Below are 12,684 nucleotides of genomic sequence, written 5' to 3' on the forward strand. Positions count from 1 at the left end.
CGTCTATTATAATCCAAGTGTTCATGCTTATTCATGTCAAACTTCACAATGATGGTCTAACAGTAAACAACCTGAAATAACATGACAGGACACTGTGGAAAATGCAGACTGTTTATTTAAAACATCACTTGTTCATAAATCAGCTCGATTCCACAGAGGATACGGCTTCCAACAAAGCGACAAAACAAAACGGGAAGCTGCTGGTTTAAGGGAGGTCCACCTCTGGCTTTTCTGCTGAGGCAGTATGGGATGTGGGAATGGTCTCCGCTTTGCTCTCCAGGTCAGTCATGCTCATCTCCTTGCCTGCTGATGGTCCAGTTCCCCTGCAGCAAGAACATGTTTAATTCTGTGATGCAGCAAAGCTCTAATGTTATTTTTGCTAAAAGTCTGAATAAGAATCAAGTTCCTGACTTTGTTTTTAAATGAAAATGATGCACCATCTATAACCACACTTCTAATTTGGTAAAAATTAGATTATCCAAACATAACAGCATAGTCTAGACTGGATAATTGAATCAGTGAATTACTATGCAAATCTGTGCTGAGATTCATGGCCCAGAGACGGTGAAGCCTGCTCACTTATCAACCATGTTGGATTTTTTTTCTCTCAAATATTATGGTAGCAACACTACATTGCATTGGTTCAGTGGCAGACAAATGGACAGGACAAACATTTTTACTCCCGTTGACATCATTCCAAGTGGTTACGCCCAGTTTTAGCTTTGTAGTCACAGGAAAATATCCTAATGCAAAGATACTGTATATGGAAGATGGACAGACCATATAAGAAATGGAGCCTGCTATCATGAAATCACCACTTGGTTTATGAAGTCTCATATGAAACCTAAGATGTGCATTTTTGTTTTGACCATCTTGGCATTTTCATTGTACAGTGGTCCACCTTTCCCAGCTTCAGTGATTTTTTGCAATTTTGCATGGTTTTTTTTTTATTTAATTTTTTTAACAGCGCGATGTGTTCTGCGTCCTGATCGGCTGTAGGCCATTCTCAATCAATCTCCTCCGTGCCGCGTCTCCTGCACAGTTCAGAATGCATTCAGCTTGTCAAATTCGCATAAATCTTGGAAGTGCTGTACTGTATGTTTGTAAGTTTTCTGACAAAACGTTTTGCACCGTCAAAGACAACCATGGGTGCCTTTGGTTTCATTCTATAATACTGGACTTATTGTTCTACGAATGTATGAACTTTTCTCTCGTTTAAATACTCTCAAAGTGTGAAAATGTTCATGCCTGTCTGAGAAAAGTGTATAAAGTGTGTAGTGAGGGGGTTTTATAGCCTTAAAACAAATAAAAATAAAGTTGGCTACTTCACGGATTTCACCTATCGCGGGCTATTTTTAGAACACAACTCCCGCGATAAACGAGGGACCACTGTACAATGAAAATAAAGGCTTATTCTATTCCATTTTGAAACCAGATGTGCCGACTAAGGGATTGATATGGAATTTTAAAAACCACACGCTTGAGATTATTCCAAATCCAAAAGGATTATTCACAAATGGACATCTGTTCCTGCAGATCACCACTATCCTTGTTTGCTGTATATGCTTAATTGAGAGCCAACAGAACTAAGCTCCAATTAAACAGATTCCAAGTCATAAAATCAATATAGTAATAATATTTTAACCCACATCTAATAACGTTGATATAAATACCATCCTGAGCGTTAGCATTCTGTTGCTAGCATTTCACACCATATAGCCACTGTGCCCAAGTCTTAGAGCTGCTATTAGAAGAGCTGTAAAATAGTTATCACATCAAACCACCAGTAGGTTAATGTGTGCAAATGCTTCCCAGTAAGGTGTACAAAACTAAACATTGCTGCAAACCAAGGACACCATCTCCTATTGCAAAGGGACAAGTGTTGCCAAGTCTTGTAGCCCAGCCACACCAAAACCCCCGGAGAGAGAGAGCGCAAGGAAAAGGTAAAATTTGAGATTGAAATAAAGAAGAAGAAAAAAAAAAAAAAAAAACCTTAAGTTGGCACTCTTCTTCCTCTTCACCAGCACTATTGCAACAATGATCACAACTGCTGCACAGAGACCCACGGCAGCGTAGACAATGGGACCCTGCATGGTTTTTACGAGCCGGTTTTCACAGGAATCACCGCTGTAGCCCAGTGAACACACACATGTAGTAACTCCCTTCGTCTCTACACAGTGTCCGTTACCACTGCAGCGCCTCTGGCTGCACTGCTGGGCATCCAGGTTCACACGCTGAATGCTGACATTCAGTGTTGTGCTCAGACCTGTGACTTGTGAGACACTGGGAGGAGGAGGAGAGCTGTGAGGTTGAGTGGGAGCCAAGACCTCAGCGCCTGGGCGCCGCTGGATGCCAACACCTTTATGAAAGGAAAAAAAAAAAAAAAAAAAGTTTTAGCCATGGTGCAATAAGGTGTCATCTACAGGACCAGTTTTAGTCTTTAATTTTGTGTCCCACAGTTCTCATCGGAGTGGTCCGTGCAGTCTGCATGTCCATCGCAAAACTTCTCCACAGGCAGGCATGAGAGGTGATCGAGGCAGGGCCTGCTGCCAGCTGGGCAGTGTTGCTCTGGGCTGCACTGAGTGGCATTCAGAAGGATGTGGTCATAAGAGCACTTGCATGTGCGACCTGTTGGGGTGGCGAGGCACAAGTGCTCACAGTTCCCATTGTTTTCTGTGCATGAGTTAGAGCCTGGTGAAATCAAGCAGATAATTAGGTATGAGGTAGTTTGGTTTTTTGTACATGACATGTAGAAACATCTTTAAAAAGGGCAGGTTAGCCTTTCCAGGTGTTCCGTTTGTGGTTCTTACATACCCATCTGACTCTGTTTGCTGAATGCCTTTAAGCCGACCACTTGTGTGCCAACCTCAAACCATAATTTCTTATCCTGCTGAGCTTCTTTGTACCAGAGTCGGGTCTTGTCTGAAGGAACAAAAGGTCATAGTTGTACCATTAAATTATACTCAAAGATGTTGATTCCTGTGGAGCCATTATCCATGTTATGAAGTAGTCATTTACCAAAACTGCTCGGGCCAAGATGTCATTTGAATTTTTAGGAATTATAGTCAGTTATTACAGTACATGCTTGGACTCTTACCAGTGACTGTAATCCAGAGGAGGATGTTGTCACTTACAGCCACAGCAGCCAGGCCATCATCAACCTTCAGCTCTGTATATCCAGATCCATCAATCAGGACAGAGCCAATGGTCCCCAAACCTGAGAATATTTGACTCAAGTCATTTAGAGAGCAACCTATTGGAACAATGAAACTAAAGTAAACTAGTGTCAGCTTACTCGTGTCAGCCCAGAAAATGTTATCCCCATTATTAGAGAAGACCAAAGATGTTGGTTGGACAGCATCCTTCCACACCACTCTTTGCTCACCACCATCCATGCTGGCGCACACTATTGTAGCAGTGCTGCCCGTAGCCTCCAGATCCATATTCGTGAAACAAACTCTTCCACTGGGCGGGTGAAGAGCAATCGAACCCACTCTGTTGATCCCCTCCTTTATGAGAATGGCTGTGTGTGTGCCTGTGACAGCAGTGACCTGCAGGTGGGGCTGTTTGTAACTGCTCCAATAAATGTTGAGTGTTATCCAGTCGACTGCCATGGCAGTGATGGCGTCATCCAGCAGCTCAAGAAGCTGGCCCCGAGACATCAGGAGTGAGTCCTTCAGCCTGAAAGAGCTGAGTGAAGAAGTGGCATCATCTGTCACAAATAGAGTGTGTTCCTTGAGGCTGTAGTCCATGAGATTGGCTTTGTTCACGCTCGGTATCTGCAGGGCCAGATGCTCGGGCCAGCCCTTCAGCTCGGCTGCTGTGTGTTGGGACTGCAAGTAGATCTACAGAGATTACTGGGATTAGAGTATTTATATAATAATTAAGCATTTATATAAAAGTCTTTCCATTTTTAATGGCATTACTCGATTAGTGATGTAGCTTGCTGTGTGATACAGCCTGTCCAGAAGGGCAGGGGGGGGGGAGTTTGCTTCACTTTTGAGTGAAATTCTGTTTTAACAATTACAGTTTAGAGCAGAGCAATTTGCCAAGTAACCTTAATAGCATTTCCTAATAAATGCATCTAAATCCAGTTAGTATTTGTTGTAAGTATTTGTCCAATGACAATCTAAAGTTTGCTTCTGTTCATCACCACGGTTGACTTTAGAATCAAACAAAGAAGATGTGAATGAAGTGCATACTTTCAGCTGTGATTCAAGAAGTCTTCAAAGTCAAAATTCTAATTTTACTGTGGTGGTGTGCAGACGCAAAACAGAATGCTCAAGAGCCCAAAACCAAGGATACACAAAGGAAAGCTGCATCAGTTATTTATACACCATTTCTAAAGCAAAAAAAAAAAGAAGGATGCATTTTATACTTGTGGGGGGGTGGGTGGGGTCAGTTTGATTTTGTCCTCTTTCAGAACCCAATTCCCATTTTGAAAGTTTGTACCCAGAACAGATTGTTCCAATTTATCAGACATTTGAGTTGCATATCCATATACAGCATATTCTGCCAATGCAGGTTACACTGAGTAAAATTAAGGCGTTTAGCAAAACCTGAGTGACACTGGACAGAGACAGCAACAGCAGAAATGCCGAATTGACCAGGTTTGAGCAAGTGAGGTCATCCTCTGCCAGCAAGAGACCAGGGGGACACTTGCACACAGCCCTGGGCCCAGGAGCAAGCACACACACGTGGGAACAACCCATCTTCTTGCAGGGGTTCTCAGTGCCCATCTGGAGCATTGGGTGGATGATCTAAAAGAAGAAAAAAACCAAACTTCTAAGCCTGTTTGTAACATTTTAAATTAAAACCTCTTCAGCAAGCTTTCCAGGACTAACCATTAGGGTGTGCCAAAAAAAACTTCTTAATTGCTTCCAACAAAAAAAAAAAAAAAAAAAAAAGGAAAAGAAAAAGAAAAGAAAATCTTCAAACATAATGGAATAGCTTTGTATGAGCACTTAACACATGAAAGGATCCAAAAATTGTACAATTATGCCGCCCCATTTCCTAACATGTTTTAATTCAACATCACTCCTTACCTTCACAGCAAAAGGCTGTCTGGGCCTTTTCAGCACAACTTGATGGTTTTTACCAGAGATTTTATGAGCAGCCTGCACCACTCGTTTCTTGGCATCAGACCAGTAGAGCATGTCATTGAACACTGCCACAGAAAAGGGGTTTGTGGTCTCCTTTATCTGTAGAATCTGAAAACGGCATTTATATATAAAAGGGTATTAGTCACCAGTTAGGTTAGACATTTTTCCATTGTTACACAAAAATCATCATCTCTATATTCTTGAGTCATTTAGGGAAAAGACTTCCCTAAATTCATTTCATTACCAAGTTACTGTGTTGTGTCGTATTTAGTGCTGACATGAGACAGTTTTCCAATTTCATTGTACTATGTATGACTGTGCAATGACAATAAAGAGGTATCTTATCCAAAGTGATATTTTTAGTTATGGAAGGAGAGCGTGATAACTAAGAGGTTTGGAAAGAAAAGCATCTGGACTTCTTTAAGTCGATTGAAGACGTTTCACCTCTCATCCGAGAAGCTTCTGAAGAAGCTTCTTCAGAGGCTTTTCTCTTCAAGCTCCTTAGACTACGATGACCTGGATGACTGAGAGCCTTCACAGACAGAGCTTGATAACCTTTTCACTAGAACAGCAGATTTGGGATAGGTTAAATAGATACATTTTACCCTAATGTCGTCGCCATCCAGAGTTGCAGATCCAATCGCCCTCAGTCTTTCATCTGTCCAGTAGACCCTCTCAGAGACTGCATCTACAGCCACACCACCCGGCCAGCCCAAACTCGAGTTCACCAGTGCCCTCCTCTCTGACCCATCCATCCCAGCACGCTCAATCTTCACTACATTACCAATCTCTGTCCAGAACATCAGCCTGATGAAATAAGAGACCACGAATGCCGCTTACTGTAAAAACTGAAACAGTTCTGTCTTTTTTCCTTTCTTTTTTTTTTTTTAAATTCATATCAACCCTTTTTGTGGTAGCAGGGCAAGAGAGCGGGGCTGATCCAAGTCTTCATCCAAGATGATGCTTTGGTCCAGTGAGCTTGCAGAGGCTGCTGCCAATCTGATGGCAGCAATACAACTCTTCACCCCATTGATCCAGTACAGATTCCTCCCGACCCAGTCCACAGCTATAGAATCAGCCCGAACACCTGTGGAAACAAGTGGCATATTGTTTCCACAGGTGTTCCTTGATACAACTTTCAGACATGACAGTAAACTGCCATTCCTCTGAATGCTCCAGCCACATTCGAGTTGTACGAACCTTTAATCAGACTTCCTGTCATCTTCTGATCTAGAGAAGACCACATTATAGCATCCATCTCCAGACTGACCCAGAAGACCTTCTGACCTTTCCAGTCATAGTCTAGAGACAAGACTGCCTTCTTTGCAGAAGAGGGCAATGTAACCAAGCTGTGACTACGCAAGCCATACAAGTAGATATCTGTTTGGATTGAGGACAACAGGAGGGGCTCACCTGAGGGATAAGAAAATGATCATAATGCATAAGTTATTCGACACTGAGGTGTTTCGCTCCATTTCACCTTTTTAATGTTGATTTAAAAAAAAATATATATAAGACTCAATAAATGTGAGCAAAGTCTTGTGAAAAGGCAGGGGAGAGTCTTTCAGCAGAATGGCTAGATTTTTGTAATGCTATTAAACACATGATTTTGTGGTTTACATATTTGCCTGACACACAAAAGATGCCAGTTTGAGGAGAGCAGGAAGTGAATCCCTCAGAGGGTTGTATCAGGAAAGTCCTCCAGATAAAAATCAAATATGCAGATCCATCTGCTGTAGTCACCTCTTCTCAATAAGGAAGCAGCTGAAAGAAGCTTTTGTTTAAGGACATTACAAAAATAAAAATATTTCACCAACTGTGAGCCCACTGCTTCTCCTCCCTCTGATCCTTGCCCTTATTTGGCACGAGATTTCTTTGGGCAGCTTGTGAGCGTGAGAATGAAGTGAAAATGTGTCACACACCAGAAGAATGAGTGTTCCTCACCCTGTATTTACCCCCGCTTCCAGTTTGTGGTCTCCTGCATGTGGCTTAGTTTTTCAACAGACATGCATGCGTACTCGTTAAAAATGAAAATAAAATGGGTGCAATTCCCAAAATGTCCCGCTACCCATATGGAAAAGAAATAGAAAAAAAAAAAAAAAAAAACTTATAAAAGACTTGCATAAGACGTGGCCTACTTCATATAGTGAATCATATAAGGCTTATATGATTTACTCATGAAAGTGGCCACTTTCTCATTACTTTCATATGTTGTTTTAGTAAGTATCCAAAACATACAAGTTTCATTTATATAATTTTTCAAGGGATCTTATTTGTTTTCACTCGTGTGCTTTTCATACAAGTTTCACACAAGACAGATACAAACTTTATAAGATTTATATATATCTTTTCCATATGGGTATGCTGTTGCAATACATCTGCTTTTGTCATATTTAACAGAATGTAGCAAAAATGTTATTAATCTTGAAATGGGGCATGGGCAAAAGTCAAACCCATTTGATTTTGGTGTGGCTGCAGCGTGCTGACATTTTCAACTTTGTCCAGTTCCACTTCAAGAGTGACAACGCCATGCTGTGTTTATTAAAGGGAGCTTTACCAGTGATTTTGCAGTGGTGTCCATCTGCTTCCATTATAAAGCCCGGCTGACAGTCACATCTGTACGAGCCTGGAGTGTTGATGCATAGCTGACTGCACACACCTGGAGTCTGAACTTCACACTCATCAACATCAGCACAGGCCAGCCCATCCTCCATGAGCCTGAAACCTGCTGCACAGCGACAGCGCTAGAGACACCAAATGCAAATCTAACATTTAGATTACTCACTTTGAGTCACTGCAGGCTCATAGCCTTCATATACATCTTTACTGGATCAACAAAAGGGATTGTTTATCCAGAACAATCAGACTTTACATGGCAATATTGCTACATACACCCTTCAGTCCATTTTCAGGCACCGTCTCTGCTGGGTAAATTTGATCGAGCACACAGAATTTTAAAGACAGACTTCTCACCGGTCCCTGAGGTGTGTTGTAGCAGCCCTGGGAGCAGTGCATATTATCTTCCTCTGCACAGTCTGTATGGCAGCTTCCTCCCTCATCTGAGCCATCTGCACAGTTTGTAATGCCGTTGCACACCAGGTTTGGATCCAGGCACTCCTGACTGCCACACTGGAACTGGTGAGGGGCACATGTTACAGCCTGACCTGTAAACATGAACAGCATTCATGTACACAGGTTTCAGCAGCAGTTTAAAGTACATGAATATCCATTTACTACTCTTCAGCTAGAATTTACACATTACAGGCATTTTACAGTTCACATAACTAAACATCCCAATTTGAATTAAAGAATTGTGACAGTCTCATTCTGCAAATGGAATATTCTCAGACAAGCATCGACATTTTATGTCCTCTTTTATACTATGTGCTAAACAGATATAGCAGGTGGTAAAACTGGAATAAGATAAAGACCCTTACTGCTACAAGTTTTCACATTGATGTTTAATTCTGTGAATAATTCCAAATTTACTCACATTCAGTCTCGTCACTGCCATCATTGCAGTCCTTCATGCCATCGCACATCCAGGCTGTAGGGATGCACTTGGTCTTGGATTTGCACAACCACTGGAACTCTCCACAGTTCACTGGAGCCACAGGACAATCCTGAAAGCCCAATTAAATTTTAATCATCATCTAAACATGCACTTTACCATTTCACTCCTGATCATGGAGGGAGAAAGGAGAAAAAAAAAAAAACAAAACAAAAAAAAAAACTGCAGGAGGCCAGCTGAACATTTAGCCCATCAGAGGACATGCAGCAGTTTTAAAGGAGAGTAAAGTACTATTCAACAACATGCAGAAACCCTGCTTCATGCCTTCTGAACCTGACATCTAAACTGTCAGAGGAAGAGGGGCATGACAGTAATACACCAACATCGATGTACACTGCAGCTAACATCTAATGTCTGGTTTTATTTACAATGATTTCCCCTTCATTTATCCACAAACAGGACCTGAACTAAATCACTAGTTCCTAAAAAAAAAAATCACTCCCCAAATCATTTTTAAAAGATTTTTATGGTTGCTCCTCAAAGTTTAGCATGCATGAAGCTGCTTTTTAGCATCCACCTTCTCATCAGTGCCATCTCTACAGTCCTGGTCTCCATCACAGATCCACTCCTGCACTAGACACTCCTTGCTCTGGGGACAGCGAAGTTTGGTGTTGCAGGCTGGCACTTTGGTGCAGTCTTCCTCATCCGAACGGTCCCGGCAGTCTGGGTGACCGTCGCAACGCATTGTGGCCAACACACACTGGCCACTGGTACACTTGAACTCTGTGTCACTGCAGTCCTCCTTGTCTATATTGACAAGAGGGAGGCAAACAAAGCATTAAGGATTACTCATATGCAAGAAAAGCTGAAACCAGGTAGGACATTAGTATGCCCACATACCACACTTCGCCTCATCACTGCCATCAGAGCAGTCACTTTCCCCATCACAAAGGAAGCTACTGGGAATGCAGCGGCTTTTGTTGTCGCATTGATGAGAACAGCCCTCCATGTACTTTGTGCATTCCGCTTCATCCGAGCGGTCCTGACAGTGAGGCACACCATCACACACCTGGCTCTTCTCAATGCACATCCTTCCATGGGCACACTGGAACTGGTCTACAAAGGACAGATTGTATAATGATTTTTTATTATGTTCACATTAATGTCTCACTTGGGCTCAGGCTTGTAGTGCATACATCTGTAAATCTGCAAACGCATAGACCATCCTACTGCATACACATTAGATTGTAACTGTCCAGCTTATCTGCTGATACAAATATCATCTGGCAGTTTGAGCTTCAGTTACAATAAGAGATTTTAAATCCTAAATTCCACAGTTAGGTCTACATTTATTGATCTGCATATAGTGCCCTGGCTCCATGTAATGTCAGAGTTTGCAGTGGCAATGCTGGGGGGCTCAGCTCCCAATCATGATGTCATATGCAGTGCCTTGTAATTAATATTAGTTGGATATGCTGTTTGCAAATGAAAGCAACCCTTTTCACATTTGCACATCTCAAATAAACTAGATAAACACTACAATTTTACATTCAAAAGCAACCTAATAAGATGGGTGACCAGAGATTTCAGGGTGGATTAGATTCCCAATTTTCCCAGCAGACTAGTGGATCAGAAGGTTAAAACTGGCTAATAATCTCTAGTGATTTAAGCTAAATTAACTAACGTTTTTGATGCCATTTAGAGAACAAATAGAATTAAGCAGACACTTTATAAGCTGCATTATCAGAACAGTTTGAACTGTTGCTATATTGCAGTTAGTGCGTTTTAAATTTGCATCACTGATCTGTGTCATGAAATTACCTCAGCATCGTCTTTCTGGCGCAGGAACAAGAGTTATTAGACTGTTAATGACAAACCTGGCTCTGTGAGTACACTGTAACATCATGACATCATCAACACTGGATATCTAGCCTGTTTTCATTCCATCCTGTCATCTATAGAAAAGTTAGAAAAATATAACTTTTTAAGAAAATACTATTGCTATAGTAATTTTTAGGGGTGCTCTGATAGTAAAAAGCCAAAGTGTCAGCTGGCCATGCACCAATACTGATGTGAAACTAGCGTTGCTCACTAGATGGCAGTAAAGCCATATTAATAACAAGCGAGATGACAAACAGGTTACCCTTTTCACAAGACGATGAGCATTTTGCCTCATCTGAACCATCTCTGCAGTCTGCTTCACCATCACAGAAATAGTGGTTCTGGATACACTCCGAGTTGTCACTGCATGGTATGAAGCCGAAAGAACACTTAATGGGGTGAGAAGAGGTGGACTGTTTAGAAGGGCCAACCAAGACTGTAGGCACAGAGGTTGTAATGGTCTCTTCTTCCTTTTTGTCTTCTCCTGGATACATAATAAAAATAAAATAAAATACAGCGGGGAAAGCATTATAATTCAAAACCAAAAAAATAAACAAATGCACAAGTCCAACATAAAAACGAGTGTCAATTCAGTACTATAAATACATCAGAAGGTACCACAAGTGGCTTCATCTGTGCCATCTGAACAGTCCTCCTCGCCGTCACACAGGAAGTTTGCAGGCAGGCAGCGGGTCTTGTTGTCACAGTGATGAACACAGCCCCTCATTAGCGTCACGCACTGAAGCTCATCAGAGCGGTCCTGACACTGAGGTACACCGTCACACACCTGGCTCTTCTCGATGCACATCTTCCCATGGGCACACTGGAACTGATCTGCTTGTGTGCAGGCATTACAGGTGTTACAGTCACATGCACAATCGTAGTTCTTCATAAAACATAGGACCATAATAACCCCAATAGAGCACCTTGTCTCCAGAATTCTGGTTTACTTGTGGTATTTAAAAGTATAATAGGAGGCAAAGCCTTCAGCCTTTAGGTCCCTTATCTGTGGAACCAGCTCCCAGCTTGAATTCAGGAGATAGACACCCTTTCTACTTTTAAGATTAGGCTTAAAAGTTTCCTTTTTGATAAAGCTTAAAGTTAAGGCTGGATAGAGTGACCCTGAATCCTCCCTTAGTTATGCTGCACTAGGTCTAGGCTTCATTGAGTGTTTCTACTTCACTCACCATGCATTTAATCATTAGTTATTAATCTCTGGCTCTATATCCCCTCACCCTGAACTGTTTGTGGCAGATGGCTGTCCCTTCCTGAGCCTGGTTCTGCCAGTGGTTTCTTCCTGTCAAATAGGAGTTTTTCCTTCCAGCTGTCACCAGGTGGTTACTCCTAGGGGGTAATCTGGCTTCCCCTCGATTATTGTATGGTCTTTATTTGTGCTTTCAGGTGACTGCCGTTGTGATCTTCAACTACTTCTGCTACTCAATTTGTCTAATCTAACATACACACTGTCTCATACCTTTGCTGCATGATGTTTCACAATCCTCTTCATCTGAACCATCCGTACAGTCCTGCTCTCCATCACACAGATAGCTGTAGAGCACACACTCTGAACCATCTCTGCACAGTTTAGAGTCCCGGGTGCAACTTCTGAGACCACTTCCAGCAGAAATAACTACTTGAATTAAGTTGAGAGAAAAAGGACAAAAAAAAAAAAAAATGTAGTCACTGCAAAATTAGAAGGTCTAGAAAAGCAGTTTTGGTAGCCCCACACTCACCCTGTAAGGAGCCCGATAATAACACCAGACAGAGAAACAAACATCCACCCATTTCCACAAAAAACAAAAACAGGCCAAAAGAGGTGGATAGATGTAGCGTTTTATAATGACACCAGGTGAAGCCAATATAACCTAATTGAACACCTGCCTGAGGGGAGGAGCTATTGCTTCTGACTAAATTTTCAGCAAACCTGATATCTCTAAAGATACATTTTCATAAATAAGCCGGAGTGAAAAATAAAACTTATCCTATTTTTCAATTTACTATTTAATTTTGTTGGGAAAATGTAAATAATGATAACCCAAGTAATAAAAAAAAAAGGCTGCTATGAACTGGTTTTTCTTCCAATCCTCCGTAAACGATGACAGATATAAACACATGCTGTCAAATAAACAAAGAAGATTGTCAAGGACAAGAGCCAGTATTCAGTTACGTCTTCGTCCGATCCTCCAATCA

The 12,684-nt window shown here is 41.7% G+C and overlaps 1 protein-coding gene across 1 annotated transcript; it reads right to left on the reverse strand.

Moving 5' to 3' along the window:
* Positions 1-75: 75 nt before the first annotated feature.
* Positions 76-12,535, reverse strand: lrp13a (low-density lipoprotein receptor related-protein 13 a). Its single transcript, XM_084946123.1, has 20 exons — positions 12,228-12,535; positions 11,969-12,124; positions 11,113-11,328; positions 10,757-10,978; positions 9,514-9,729; positions 9,191-9,420; positions 8,596-8,725; positions 8,076-8,266; positions 7,660-7,846; positions 6,303-6,515; positions 6,006-6,189; positions 5,708-5,909; positions 5,046-5,210; positions 4,560-4,760; positions 3,296-3,845; positions 3,098-3,217; positions 2,815-2,922; positions 2,458-2,691; positions 1,993-2,359; positions 76-323 (listed from the first exon to the last, which is right to left on the reverse strand). Exons 1-20 carry the CDS (start codon positions 12,277-12,279, stop codon positions 206-208), a joined length of 4,062 nt encoding a protein of 1,353 aa, XP_084802249.1. The 5' UTR covers positions 12,280-12,535; the 3' UTR covers positions 76-205.
* Positions 12,536-12,684: the final 149 nt, after the last annotated feature.

Source organism: Perissodus microlepis, chromosome 12 (assembly GCF_051167445.1).
Source record: "Perissodus microlepis isolate ML-2025 ecotype Zambia chromosome 12, ASM5116744v1, whole genome shotgun sequence".
In the NCBI taxonomy this organism is placed as follows: domain Eukaryota; kingdom Metazoa; phylum Chordata; class Actinopteri; order Cichliformes; family Cichlidae; genus Perissodus; species Perissodus microlepis.

Bases quoted from the DNA above. Each gene is read 5' to 3' on its own strand.
- lrp13a (XM_084946123.1), bottom strand. From the start codon at position 12,279: ATGGGTGGATGTTTGTTTCTCTGTCTGGTGTTATTATCGGGCTCCTTA. The intron at 9,730-10,756 runs GTAACCTGTTTG...TGTCCTTTGTAG, and splicing joins CTCATCGTCTTGTGAAAAGG to ACCAGTTCCAGTGTGCCCAT. The intron at 8,726-9,190 runs GTGGATGCTAAA...TTGGGCTTTCAG, and splicing joins GAGATGGCACTGATGAGAAG to GATTGTCCTGTGGCTCCAGT.